Here is a 14,273-nt window from a genome sequence, read left to right as displayed (position 1 = left end):
ATTTTATACCTGTAATGAAATATAATTGCAGCATGCTGTATCATGGTTCTTGACTTTAAGGTGATTTTTATAGAATTTTTATTGCAAAATAGAAAGAGGAAATTGGAATAAGGTAAAGAAAGGAAATTGGAATAAGGTAAAGAAAGGAAATTGGAATAAGGTAAAGAAAGGAAATTGGAATAAGGTAAAGTTGAAAAAATCCAGCCAAGTACAAAAAGACCAGTGGGAATTGATTAAAACTGACGCAATAAACAGGGAAGATGGGAGATGTTGCAAAATTAATACCCAATATGTACTGTACATAGAAAGTGGTAAATTCCAATGAGGAACATGTATGGGTGGTTGGTATCCCTTCTTGCACTACATACATGCACTAAGTATTGCTGCAGGTTCTTTGCAATGCCCTTATCTCCCCCATTTGGATTGCCATCTGCATTTCACCCCACATTGTCCATTCCCGGTAGTCTTTTCCCTCTAGTTGCTCAACTTCTATTCAGTAATTAGTAGTCATGCTACACATTTCACTTTTAAACAACAGAATACATCCTGTCTATGAATGATTTGTTTGTTTTTTAACCTTTTTATGCGAATGGTAATTCAACTTCTATTAGATGGTAAATTTTTTATGTTGGAGGTTACAGTATGTAGGGTTGTAACTTGTATAAATTTGTTGCATGTATAAACTTAGGAATAATTCCAAACTGTTTCACAGGTTACTTTCTGTGATAAGACGGTGCCCAATGATCCAGGCTTTACAATGGAACTTTCCCAGAGAATGAACTATGACCAAATGGCCCGGGCTGTTGCACATCGTCTAGATACCGACCCGTACCTGTTACAATTTTTTAAGTCACAGAGGTAAGTAGAATTGCTTGTGAACGTCAACGATATTAACTCGGTCCCAAGAAACAGTATACAAACCATGTTCATCAAAAGGAATACTACTTGATGCTATCTCCATAGATAAGTTACTGTAGTTGATGAAGTTAGATTTACTGTATATCTAAGCCATTTATTTTAATAAACTGAATACACTGGTATAATAAATACTGCAGAGCTTGTTTTGATACTTTAGTCTACTATTTATAATATGGAAACTTTTCCATCCCTGAAAATTATGTTTTAGGGTGTTTAGAATACACAAGAAATTAAGCTAAATTTGAGTTAGTGTATAAGGTGTTCATTATTAGCTATAATGTAAGCTTATTCCATTAGCTACAGCATACGAGGTGTAGTTATCTTGCATTTTACACAGTATAATACAATAATTCTTGAAGCTCAATAACTATGTCCAGGCATTTTCATTCCCTTCAGAGCCAAAGACATATTCTGTGGCCGGATATAATTTTTCTTTTGAATTCACAATGATTTTTGTAGACGAGTTGTTGACATTCTTTTGGCAGTGATTGTGTTAATGTTGGTTATTGGCTCTAGCTAGCACATTGCAATAAGAGATGCACTAGATAAGGGACGTGCTTTAACCTCAGTATGATGAAGGTTGCGGAGGTTGACTACAGTAGTGCCTCTGTCTGTTGCCTCTCTTGCATACATCTGCTACTTTTTATAATTTTTGGCTGAAAACCTCAGTGAAGTTTGGAAACAATTCATCATAGTGTAAAATCAGAATGCCAAAGGGTGTTTCTAGTAGTGACTAAAGGGAAAAGTGTGGCAAGGCATCTTGATGTAGGCCATGGCAGCAGCACTTGAGTTTGAACTGCAGTTGAAGCATTATTAGCAAGAAGAAATTTCCTCAAATGAAATTTTTTTATACATTATACTCTATGTATGTTGACACTATGTGAAGGGCAGAAACTTGTCCCCCCAAAATTAAGTAGCTTTATGGAGGCCCTAAGTAATAGTGATGACAGTGATGATTCGACTAAGGAAGAAATGTACTGTGAGGGAGAAGAGAATGAGAACAAAGGAGGACAACAAAGCAGACTAGTACATACATACATAAACCATGGCACTTCCCCCAATTTTTTGGGGGTAGCCGACATCAACAAAGAAACAAAAACAAAAATGGGGACCTCTACTCTCTACGTTCTTCTCAGCCTAACAAGGGACTCAACCGAGTTCAGCTGGTACTGCTAGGGTGTCACAGCCCACCCTCCCACATTATCCACCACAGATGAAGCTTCATAATGCTGAATCCCCTACTGCTGCTACCTCCGCGGTCATCAAAGGCATCGGAGGCAGCAGCAGGGCCTACCGGAACTGCGTCACAATCGCTCGCCATTCATTCCTATTTCTAGCACGCTCTCTTGCCTCGCTCACATCTATCCTCCTATCACCCAGAGCTTCCTTCACTCCATCCATCCACCCAAACCTTGGCCTTCCTCTAGTACTTCTCCCATCAACTCTTGCATTCATCACCTTCTTTAGCAGACATCCATTTTCCATTCTCTCAACATGGCCAAACCACCTCAACACATTCATATCCACTCTAGCTGCTAACTCATTTCTTACACCCGTTCTCACTCTCACCACTTCGTTCCTAACCCTATCTACTCGAGATACACCAGCCATACTCCTTAGACACTTCATCTCAAACACATTAAATTTCTGTCTCTCCATCACTTTCATTCCCCACAACTCCGATCCATACATCACAGTTGGTACAATCACTTTCTCATATAGAACTCTCTTTACATTCATGCCCAACCCTCTATTTTTTACTACTCCCTTAACTGCCCCCAACACTTTGCAACCTTCATTCACTCACTGACGTACATCTGCTTCCACTCCACCATTTGCTGCAACAACAGACCCCAAGTACTTAAACTGATCCACCTCCTCAAGTAACTCTCCATTCAACATGACATTCAACCTTGCACCACCTTCCCTTCTCATACATCTCATAACCTTACTCTTACCCACATTAACTCTCAACTTCCTTCTCTCACACACACTTCCAAATTCTGTCACTAATCGTCCAAGCTTCTCTTCTGTGTCTGCAACCAGTACAGTATCATCCGCAAACAGCAACTGATTTACCTCCCATTCATGGTCATTCTCGTCTACCAGTTTTAATCCTCGTCCAAGCACTCGAGCATTCACCTCTCTCACCACTCCATCAACATGCAAGTTAAACAACCACGGCGACATCACACATCCGTCTCAGCCCCACTCTTACCGGAAACCAATCACTCACTTCATTTCCTATCCTAACACATGCTTTACTACTTTTGTTGAAACTTTTCACTACTTGCAACAACCTTTCACCAACTCCATATAACCTCATCACATTCCACATTGCTTCCCTATCAACTCTATCATACGCTTTCTCCAGATCCATAAAAGCAGACTAGTGAAAATTAAAATTATATTACTAGACAGTGAGGTTGATGTTACAGATTAGTATGGTGGTGTTGAGGATGTACAAACTGTGACAAATGACCGAGTGATAAAGATTTTGATGGACGATAATGAAGATGATGGAGAGGAGGATAGGGATATGATTCACAAAATTTCCTTTTCCCGCAGTCCAGTGCACCAACTCAGGTCACATTAATAGCTATAGATTCAAAGCCGAGTGCTATATATCTCTGCCTCCCACTCAAGCTCCCTCTTTACATTTGGTCAGGGCATCCAATAAGAGGGGGATTTCCTTGAAGGCTGAAAGACCCACCAACTATCTATGTATCCCTTCACTGCTCTTTGGGTATCACAATGCCTATTGCTACGGATCAATGTTTCTCCTTTTTGATTTTCATACAAGTTGCCTGTTTATCTTGTGGAAGAAACCAACAACTATGCCACCTACATGAAGAGGTTGGCATAGGTATAGAGTTGTAATGTCATTGTTGTCAAGCATCTAAGCCTTATGTAGATGGGCATAGATAGCTTCCCCCAACAAAGATTTTCTGGTCAATTTGTAAAATATGCTGCAGTATACTCGGGAAGCTTTCATGAAGGTGAAGTCACTTGGGCATTTTGAGGCGATAGGGAAGAACTTTCATACTTTCAACATCTGTGTCATACCTAAGGATAAGGAAGACTGTTATTATCATTTGGCCTACCAAGAAGGACATCCATGATAAATGTAAGAATCTCTACATCTATAAATAGCTTCGCTCTCGATGAAGATACACTATGGTGAAATAAAAAGGGTACCTTAATTGGGTTACATAACCGTATTGAACCTACAAAGTATTGCATCAAATTTTAATGCCTGCATTAGTCCAAATGGGTCATGTCACTGATGACATCGTATACCGTGGTGTTTCTCTGTACATGTGTGACAGCAATTTTAGGCGTGCATGAAGGTTACCATGTTCTCATAGATAACTTGTACAATTCTTTTAGTTTTGCAAAAGAACTAGGGTAATGTCATTGACTATAGTGGCACTTTCTGCTTTGTAAGAGGTGCAACAAACTCCCTGAAGGTAATGGAAAGACATTGGGTATTAGAAGATAACCTTCAGATAAAAGAACAATGTAATCTGCTAGCAGGATATCAGGTTAGACCAACAACAAATGCAGACGACACAAGTACAGCAATTCATCCACCAGTGGATTATCATATGAGAGCGGGAAGGGTTGCCTATTAGAAAAGGACCATGGAGAGACCAAAGCTTAGACAGTACATGGACTATATGCAGGCCATGGACCTCTTCAACAAGTTGATAGGTTATTTGTTTTCCTTATTAAACACCTTCACCCTCTACTTGCTTCAAGTACTGTTGAGAGAGTAGAAAGCTGTCTTTTTTTAGCTCTACGAATCATGGCAACTGCAGAATATTCTATACCATGATGAAACAGAATGGCTTCACTTGGTCCCAAGATTCCTTCTGCCCCTTCTCTGCCTGTAGATGAGCGAGAGAATGGTCCTCTTCCTCCTCCTGCAATGCCTGCTTTTCCTCTTTTCATGCCGTTTGCTTCAGCAGACTACAAATGTGTACCTTCTCCCTCCTCCTGCAGGAACATTTACGATTGGTTGAAGCCATGTAACCATAAAAAAAGGAAAATAGGAAGGGTCACTAAATAAACTTGTTGATTGGCTTAATGAGTGGCATATGGCACCCTATCAGTCAAAATCGCACGAGTGCAGCTGATGGTGAAAAATGTAGTTCAGAAGCCCCAGGCTATTTTGCAGAAATGATCATAGGAATTTATCCCTGTGGGCAACTAAGAAACAAAGCTATGGGAGAAGAAAGTCTTTGACAGTGGCTTCTGTGGCAAGAGGTGCTTGGTGATTCTTCATTAGACATCATTGAATTTGTGAAGTCTGTTGTCTTTGATGGAGTTTCCAAAAACCCTCCTTTATAATGGTGCAATTTTTACGCCATTGAATTGATGAAACTTGTACGTTATTAATGTTTAGAATGGTTGATTCTTTGCTTGTAGACATTTAAGACTGCAAATTTGGCCAGGTAGTTAAAACTAATTATGATCATATAGGATATAATACTCATTCCAATTAGCTATTTATAAAATCTGTCATCTCTAATGTATTGCAGACTTTATGGATTAACAAATCTGATAACATTACATTAAAATTGTTGTGTTGTGGCTTTCTTCATTTGAAACTCAATTTTTCAGTCTTAGAAAGTGTGGGTTAGCTATTCAGGCTTTTTTGATCCGCTTGACCCAATCCCAATGCATAAAGAATGCAAGTCAGAAATAACAGTTAAACATAATGTGTGTGATTATTAAAATTTCAATCAACACGTATGTCAAAGATACCCTTAAGGGGATTTTTCTGTTTTTCCAAGCCTTGCATATAAGAGTTGCATGAAATTATGTGAGATCTTATCAAAATTTCTATAGGATTTGATTTCTCTGAGCTCATGAAATGTTCAACCCATTAATAATCAAACAGTAACCATTATACATTTTAGTGTACTGTATTGATAAATTTCAGCAATTTTTTTTTAAAGAGATTTGTTCACAGTAATATATCATAGTAGTTACTAAATTGTTGGGCAATAGTATACTACAGAGACATTTTAGTTTTCAGAAATAATTTTTTTTTTCCACAGCTATCGAGATGGACCTGGCAATGCAGTGAGATGTACATATGAAGGAACTCTCAAGGATATGCTAGTCTGTATGAAGCCACGCCACCCTAAGAAAATATTTTATCAGCAACTTAGCATTAGAATAAATGAATTAGAAAATAAGAAGCAATTTAAGGTAAGTTTTAAAATTGCTGGTTTTTTTTTTTTTTTTTTTTATATTGTAGGCAGTTTTTGAGAGTGAATTTTTCAGTTCGCAATTTTCATTGTTTAGTCATGTTTGGTCGGTATGAAATTCTTTTATTTTGAAAGTTAATTTTTATATCAGATTGTCTAATTTTTTTCTGTTTTGATTGCTTATTGCTGCATTGTGAGTGATCCCCTAATATTTAATTCTGTTAAAGCAGCACTTCAACCTATTAAGGGGCTTCTGTACCTTGGTTTTCTGGTGATTAAGAAAACAAAACTAAATTATTAAGACCCTGTCTCAGAGTATCATAAACTTTGCAAGTTATCCTGCTGCTAACAATAGTAACTACATGAAATTTCTGTTCTAAGAAGCATTATATTTTTATGTAAAATGGCTGCGAGGGCATAACAACCATTAGAATAGCGCCAACGTATCCCTGCATGTCATTAGAGGCGACAGAAAGGGCCAATCCCCTCCTGTATAGATATCAAAGAGGAGGAGCTGGAGGAGAGTGACTGCTCCATTTACTCTAGTTTTGGGGTGTCTGAATGTGCGTGGATGTAGTACGATAGTGAGTAAAATATGTGAGATTGGACATATGTATTGGAATAGAAGGATGGATGCCTTTTGTGAGTCAAAGAGAAAAGGGAGGGATGAAATGACAGGTAAAGTGTCTGTGCTTGAAAAGGGAAGGGCAAGTGATGGTGTGGCTTTATTTTTGAGTGAATGGATGACAAAGTAGTGGAATGGAAGGACGTGTCATCTAGGTTAGGGTGGGTAGGGAATGTTGGGCTTTTGTTTGTGTGTATGGGTCAGGTTGTGAGAAAAGTGAAGATTGAAAGGAATTAACTAGCTGTGTTGAAGAAATTATGTAGTTGTGATGGTTAACTTAAATGCCAAAGTGGGTGCTGGAGAGGCAGAGGTGTCATTGGGAAGTATGGCGTACCAGGTGAAAATGAGAGTGGTGAGAGACTATTAAATATGTGTTGAACACAAGCTGGTGATAGGTAGTTTTTTTTTTTTTTTTTTTTCCGTGAAGAGATAATAATAAGCATACATGGGTAAGTGGCAACTGGAAGAGTTTTTGAAAAGGCATTAATGGATTATTTGTTAATAACTAGAAGGATGTTTAGAAGATTGTGCATATGTTTAGGAGTTGACTAACGGTGTGTCTGATCATTTTTTGTTTGAAGGAAATTTAGCTGTAGCGAAGGAGTTGGGGAATGTAGAAGGGCGGTAGTAAAGATTGAAGAGTTGAAAAAACCAGAGGTAAAAAGTGAATGGGAGAATTACAAGAGTAAGGCCAAGGTTGGGGTGGATGAATGGAGTGAAGAAAACTCTGGGTGATAGGAGGATAGATGTGAGAGAGGCAAGAGAGCGTGCTAGAAATAGGAATGAATGGCGAGATATTGTGACGCAGTTCCGGTAGGCCCTACTTGGATGACGACGGAGGTGGCAGCAGTAGGGGATTCAGCGTTTTGAAGCTTCATCTGTGGTGATAACGGGGGAGGGTGGGCTGTGGCACCCTAGCAGTACCAGCCGAACTCGGTTAAGTCCCTCGTCAGGCTGGGAGGAGATAGAGAGGAAAGCCCCCCCCCCCCCCCTTTTTTTTTTATATGTCGGCTACCCCTCAAAATTGGGGAAATTCCTTGGTATATAGAGATAAAAAAGTGAATATCGTGAAAAATTGAAAGTGGCATATTACAGGGTGAAAGGATGAGATACTGTTGATCCAGAGGATTGGAAGTTAGCAAAAGAAAAATTTGTTGGTATTACAAGTCATGTGTGTGGCAAGAGGATTGTTGGGGAAGGGTCATGAAAGGTGGACTGAAGGAGTGAAGATGAAAGTGGAAGAGAAAAAGAGGGCATTTAAAGAATAGTTGCAGGTAATATTGTAGAGAAGTATGAAAGATATAGGGAGAAAAATGTAGAATTAAAACATAAGGTTGCTGAGGTAAAAAGGGCAACTGACTGGAGGTGGGGTCAGGGATTGTGTCGTTTGTATGAAGAGAAGTAGTTTTGGAAAGAAATGAAGCGTAAGGAGGGGTGAATTGAGAAGATAACACAGTGAAATATGAAAATGGAAGGGAGGCAAGGAAAAAGAGGGGTGAATGTTGAGGATAATAGTGAGCATATATAATTGCTGTTTAGGTGCCAGTGATGGGAGATGAGAATGAGAGAAATTACAAGAGAGGAAGTGAAGAGAGCACTAGATGAAACGAGAACAGGAAAAGCACTTAGTAGGGATGACTTAGGGCCGAGATTTTAAGGGATGGAATTGTGACTGTACTTGAATGGTTGGTAAGATTGTTTAATATGTGTTTTATGTTGTCAATGGTACCAATGGACTTGGTGTGTGCGTGTACTGTACCGCTATACAAGGGTAAGGAAGATGTACACTAGTGTTGTAATTCAAGGGTTATTTGTTGAGCGGGGTTAGTAAAGTGTATGGTAGAGTGATAATTAATAGGATTAAGGATTAAACAGATCATGCAATCCTAGAAGTGTAGGATGGTTTAGAAGAGATAGGGATGTATGGATCAGATTTTACAGTTACGCAGATATACAAGAAATATTTAGTAAAAGGTAAGGAGCTGCGTGTTGCATTTATGAATCTGGAGAAAGCTTATCATAGAGTTGATAGGGAAATTGTGTGATGAGGTTTTATGGAGTTGGTGGAAAGTTGTTGCAAGCAGTGAAAAGTTTCTACAAAGGTAGTAAAGCATATGTTAGGATAGGAAATAAAGTGAGTGATTAGTTTCCAGTGCGAGAGGGGCCGAGGCTGGGATATGTGATGTCACCATGGTTGTTCAATTTGTTTGTTGATGGAGTTTTAAGAGAGGTGAATGCTCGAGTACTTGGTCGAGGAATGAAACAGATAGATGAGAGGGATCATAAGTTGAAGGTAAATTGGGTTTTGTTTGCTGATGGTACTGTATTGATTGCAGACTCGGAAAAGCTGGGTCGTGTAGTGACAGAGTTTGGGAAGGTGTGTTAGTAAGAGTAAGGTTATGAAATGCACGAGTATGGAGGGTTGTGATAGATTGAATGTCATGTTGAATGGAGATTTGCTTTAAGTAGATTATTTCAAGTACTTGGGGTATGCTGTTGCTGCAAATGGTGTAGTGGAAGCAAATGTACATCAGAGTCAATGAAGGATGTAAAGTGTTAGAGGCTCTGAAGAGGGTGGTAAAGATAAGAGGGCTGGGAATGAATGTAAAGAGTTCTACATGAAAAAGTGATTTAATCAACTGTGATGTATGGATCAGAGTGGTGGGGGAATAAAAGTGACGGAGAGACAGAAATTGAATGTGTTTGAGATGAAGTGTCTGAGGAGTATAGCTGGTGTATCTTGATAAGATGGGGTTAGGGATAAAGTAGTGAGGGGGAGAAGGGGTGTAGAAAATGAATTAGCAGCGAAAGTGGATATGAATGTGTTGAAGGGGTTTGGCCATGTAATGAGAATGGAAAATGGCTGACTGCTGAAGGTGTTGCATGCAAGAGTTGATGGGAGAAGTATAAGACGGCTAGGTTTTGGATGGATGGATTAAGTGAAGAAAGCACGTGGTGATAAGAGGATAGATGTGAGAGAGAGAAAATAGCGTGCTAGAAATAGGAATGAATGGTGGGCGATTGATGCAATTGCGATATCCCCTGCTGCTTTCTCCCGTTGCCTTTTGACCACTGAGGTAGCAGCAGTAGGGGATTCAGCATATGAAGCTTCATTTGGGATGGATAACGGGGTAGGGTGGTCTGTGGCACCCTAGTAGTACCAACCAAACTCGGCTGAATCCCTTGTCAGGCTGGGAGGCACGAAGGCAAAAAAAGTCCCCTTATGTTTTATGTTGCCTACCCCCCAAAATTAGGGCAAGTGCCTTGGAAGATAGATAGATAAATTATAAAAAAAAATAATTTTTTCTTTTTTATAGTAGAGAAATATAATTGTAAAAATGCATGATTTTTTGTTTTGTTGTTTTGCATTCTTAAGTAAACTATTATGTAGTGTAAGCACTCGGCTTCAAATAGGTCAAACCCAGCATTGATAAAAAAGTAAGTTTACTGCAATCAATGTACTATAAGTTCATTGAGCTATGTAATACTCTTATCTTTTTTATTTTCATTTCATTCAACAACATATGGAGAATTTATTCCAGCAGGATTTTTCAGTGTTCAAATTTATCTCTATATTTCTTGTATTTTTTATAAAAAGAATCAAGTTTTTAAATATTTTTTTTTCTTTTTCCATTTCCTTATAACCTATAAAATATTTTGAAAAAATCATTTGTAATGTGGCTAAACTCTTACATAATATTAAAAGGAAATTTAAAACTTGTTAATCAGTAATCACTTTATAAAAACAAAGTATTACCAAAACATTAGGGAAAGTGATGGTTCAGTGTTGCCAAAGCCAGTTATGTGTTGTTTCTTTTCCAGTGTACATGGGTTGGAGAGAGAATGAAGGAGGAAATAGAGTTAGTTTTGTATCCTAATAAAAATGGCACAGTAGCTGACCTCCTTCATGAAGCAAGGAAGCAAGTAACTCTTTCAGAAAATGGGTCTAATAAATTAAGGTAGGTAATAAGAATCATAAGAACAGTTTCTTGATGTTGAAGACTATTATATTTTTCAATTATATAACTCAAATGAGCAAAAGAAGTCATGTTTTATCTATTTTTGATTCAAAGCATTCTTGATGCTAATGACATATTTTCCAAATATATGAAATACACAGCTCAAAAGAAAAAAAACTAGTCTAATTGTGTTTAATATGTGCGATTCAAATAGGGAAAGATTTTTTTTTTAACGTCAAATGACTTCAGTGCGGAATGATGTATAATTCCAACTGCTCCATGGCACATTTGATGTTAATTTTTCTGTTTTACTAAGTTTCTACTAGCAATTGACCATATTGAATGTGGGTAAAATTTTTGAATTTTGTTTTTTAGACTAGTTGACGTGGCATCGTATAAAATTGGGTCCATCATCAGCGAGAACATGAGCTTAGATGCTCTAAGTACGGGAGGAACTAAATCGTATCGTATCGAGGAAATACCAAAGGATGAGTTGCACATAGCCGAAGATGAGCTATTGATATCTGTGGCTCATTTTCATAAAGAGGTGTTTTCAACCTTTGGCATCCCATTCCACTGTAAAATCAAGGAAGGGGAAAGATTCTCAGATGTTCGTGAACGTATCCAGAAGAAGTTAGATGTACCAGACAAGGAATTTGAAAAGGTGAGGTTTTACTTTTAGAAGTGCACACTTGATGTTGAATTACAAAGTTATCTGGCGATAACTGATATGCAAAATTTACTCAGTTGAGATTTTGTACTTGGTGGATTATATGAGAGGAAATAATTGAGAAATTGTGTAAAAATCAACCAGTTTTATACTTTTATGGCTGTAAGTGATAAAATTCTTATTGTTACATTCATCTTTCACTAAATTATTTTTTTTTTCAGCCAAAATTCTCTACTAGGTATAAGGATTGATGATTATTTTTATTTAATTCAAAATTTTGTCAAGTGAACCTCAAAATTGTACCCCAATAGGTGATTTTTTTTATATATATACTGTATATAAATCCAGTCTTATGGTGCTAAATGTTAACCCTGCTAATATTTGTATTTTAGTACAAGTTTGCAAGTGTCGTGATGGGAAGGCCTACGTTCATTAATGATGATGATGTAGTCAACTTACAAGACTTCAAAGCACATCCTTCTCAAAGTAAGTATTATGCCTATTCTTATAATGAAATTTATCTGTATATGGTATAAAAATTTTATTGAGTAAATGAGTTTTGAGGAAAGACAAGTTTTAATTTTCTTTTTCTTTTGTTTTAACAGCTTCCATGCCTGCTAAACCTTGGCTTGGTTTGGAGCATGTGAACAAAGCTCCAAAGCGGTCAAGATACAATTACCTAGAAAAGGCAATCAAGATCTATAATTGAGATTTTGATAGTCTAAGGTGAAACCAAACTGGAGCCAGTAGGAAAACAATTAAGAGTGGGTGGTTATTTCCTTTTTGTGCGTGTGTGATGTGGCTACTGTGCGCTGTGCCTCACATTATGCTGCCATAGATTGAAACTGTAATGAAATCTATATGTCTTGTTTATACCACCTCCTCTGCAGTCTCAGGTGGGCTGCTGTTGTTAACCTTCGTGAATGCTGGACATCTGTTGCTCAATGCAGATCCATTCATGGTTTATGCAGCTTTTGACATCCAGTGCAGTGCTCCTAGGGATGCTACTTGAACTGGTCATTAGAAATGGCGCAATGTATTTTATTTATTTATTTTAACCTAGTAGAAAGGAAGCATCTGGAGTTATTTGACAGTGGGCTCATGTGTGTGGAAACAGTAAAACCATAAAGCTATTGAAGAACCAGCTTCAGTTGCTGAAAATAAGGCATTTCTCTTAATGGTTGTTGTTGTTGTCAAACTTTTTAGATTGTTTAGGTTTTCAGTGTGCTTGAAGGGATTAATCTGACTCGTAGCTACTTTGTTTTTTAATCTGTGATAAGGTAATTGAGCTACGCGTATTGAAAACAGTGAGTGATGGAACATAGTTAATGTTACAGCACCCTGTATATGGAATCTTATCTGGAAATAATAAGGTGCAGAAACTAATGAAAAGTAGCACCACCAGCAGCATTCACCTGTCATTGAGACTATGGTTTCCTCCACATGTCCCCTGAGCAGTATGCTATAAACTTTAGCTTAGTGGGAACATTGGTATGTGATGGAGAAAAAGGCAATACAATTATCTGAGTAAAAGCAGTGATAACTTTTCATTTGTTTTAAACCAGTGGTGAAAGGTGTCCTGTGGTGTGCATTTTGCAGTGTCTATATATATAAATATATATAAGTATATATTGTTAAATGCCTGATCATGCAGCACTTTTGCCACTGAAATATTTACATATTTGAGCCAAAGTAAGAAGCCTGTATTGTGTATTGTTCTACCCTTTAGCTTTATAGTTTTATAAGGTTTGGTCAGTTAATCTTTTAGCCTGTCAGGATTGGTAATTTATACATATGCTTTGTTACCCAGCAGAAAATTTAAAGGTAATGTAGTCTGCCATGAAGGGGAACTAAAGTATAGTGGCCAAGTTAATCTGTACACATCTCCACTACATATAGCTGTATTGGACCCTTAGAATTTGGATTAAAAACATGCACGGAGGCTCTAAAAGACATAATTATTATTTTACCATCATGTAGGTTTCAGTGTATCATTTTATATGTTTATAATTTTCAGTTTGTTGTAAGTCAACCCTTGTGTTTATTGTTTTACAGCGACAATTTGGGATAGACATACTATTGTACTTACTTATATTGGTATGTTGGAAGGTACTTTATTAATTGTGTCAGGATCTAATGTATTTCCTATTTGAAAGTATTTTAAATTATATAAATGAAACTTAAAGAATGCTATGCAAAGGAAAGATAATTGGTTTCTTTAGATAATCTCTCTCTCTCTCTCTCTCTCTCTCTCTCTCTCTCTCTCTCTCTCTCTCTCTCTCTCTCTCTCTCTCTCACATATGTATTGTAGTAAAAGAATTTATCTCATTGTAATAAAATGATTCTCTCTCTCTCTCTCTCTCTCTCTCTCTCTCTCTCTCTCTCTCTCTCTCTCTCTCTCTCTCTCTCTCTCTCTCTCTCTCTCATATGTATTGTAGTAAAAGAATTTATATGGTAGGATAGAAAATGCGAGGGCACTGCATCTACGAAGGCAGGCAAGCACACCGTCACCACCACCACCGTCACCATCACCGCCCACCAGTTTTCCTCTGCACCGTAACTGTGATAGTCTGGCAATGATCCATGTTTTGCTGGGGGTTGCCATCACCTCCCAGCATGTGTGTAAGGTCGTCCGCATGAGCCCAGTGGATCACTTGTTTATTAATCCTCCATTGCAATGAAAGCTGCAGTATGTGAAATGGAATGTATGTGTGAATGCAGAATAGCATGGCTTCCCTTCACCTTTATTTCATATGTAAAGTGTTCATTTAAATTCAGTACTTTATTGAAAATGAAGATTGAATAGTTCCAAAAGCCTCAATTAAAAAATACCCTTTCCTAAAATAGTTATCTAATATTTATGGTTTCAACTGTTGGATATG

At 37.7% G+C, this 14,273-nt stretch overlaps 1 protein-coding gene across 2 annotated transcripts in view; it reads left to right on the top strand.

Annotated features, from left to right (window-relative positions):
* The window catches only part of Usp7 (Ubiquitin-specific protease 7), a 66,801-nt gene extending 53,114 nt beyond the window's left edge, over positions 1–13,687 (top strand). For both annotated transcript variants that reach the window (XM_068390058.1, XM_068390056.1), the window contains exons 17-22: positions 713–858; positions 5,985–6,138; positions 10,585–10,721; positions 11,097–11,385; positions 11,784–11,877; positions 11,997–13,687. In XM_068390058.1, the coding sequence (XP_068246159.1) occupies positions 713–858; positions 5,985–6,138; positions 10,585–10,721; positions 11,097–11,385; positions 11,784–11,877; positions 11,997–12,100 (924 nt within the window). In that variant the 3' untranslated portion in view covers positions 12,101–13,687. The remainder of the gene's footprint in view (positions 1–712; positions 859–5,984; positions 6,139–10,584; positions 10,722–11,096; positions 11,386–11,783; positions 11,878–11,996) is intronic.
* Positions 13,688–14,273: the final 586 nt, after the last annotated feature.

The sequence above is a fragment of the Palaemon carinicauda genome, chromosome 16 (genome assembly GCF_036898095.1).
Source record: "Palaemon carinicauda isolate YSFRI2023 chromosome 16, ASM3689809v2, whole genome shotgun sequence".
In the NCBI taxonomy this organism is placed as follows: Eukaryota; Metazoa; Arthropoda; class Malacostraca; order Decapoda; family Palaemonidae; genus Palaemon; species Palaemon carinicauda.
Note: the sequence above shows the minus strand (reverse complement) of the source record. Positions and strands in the feature narration are given on the sequence as shown.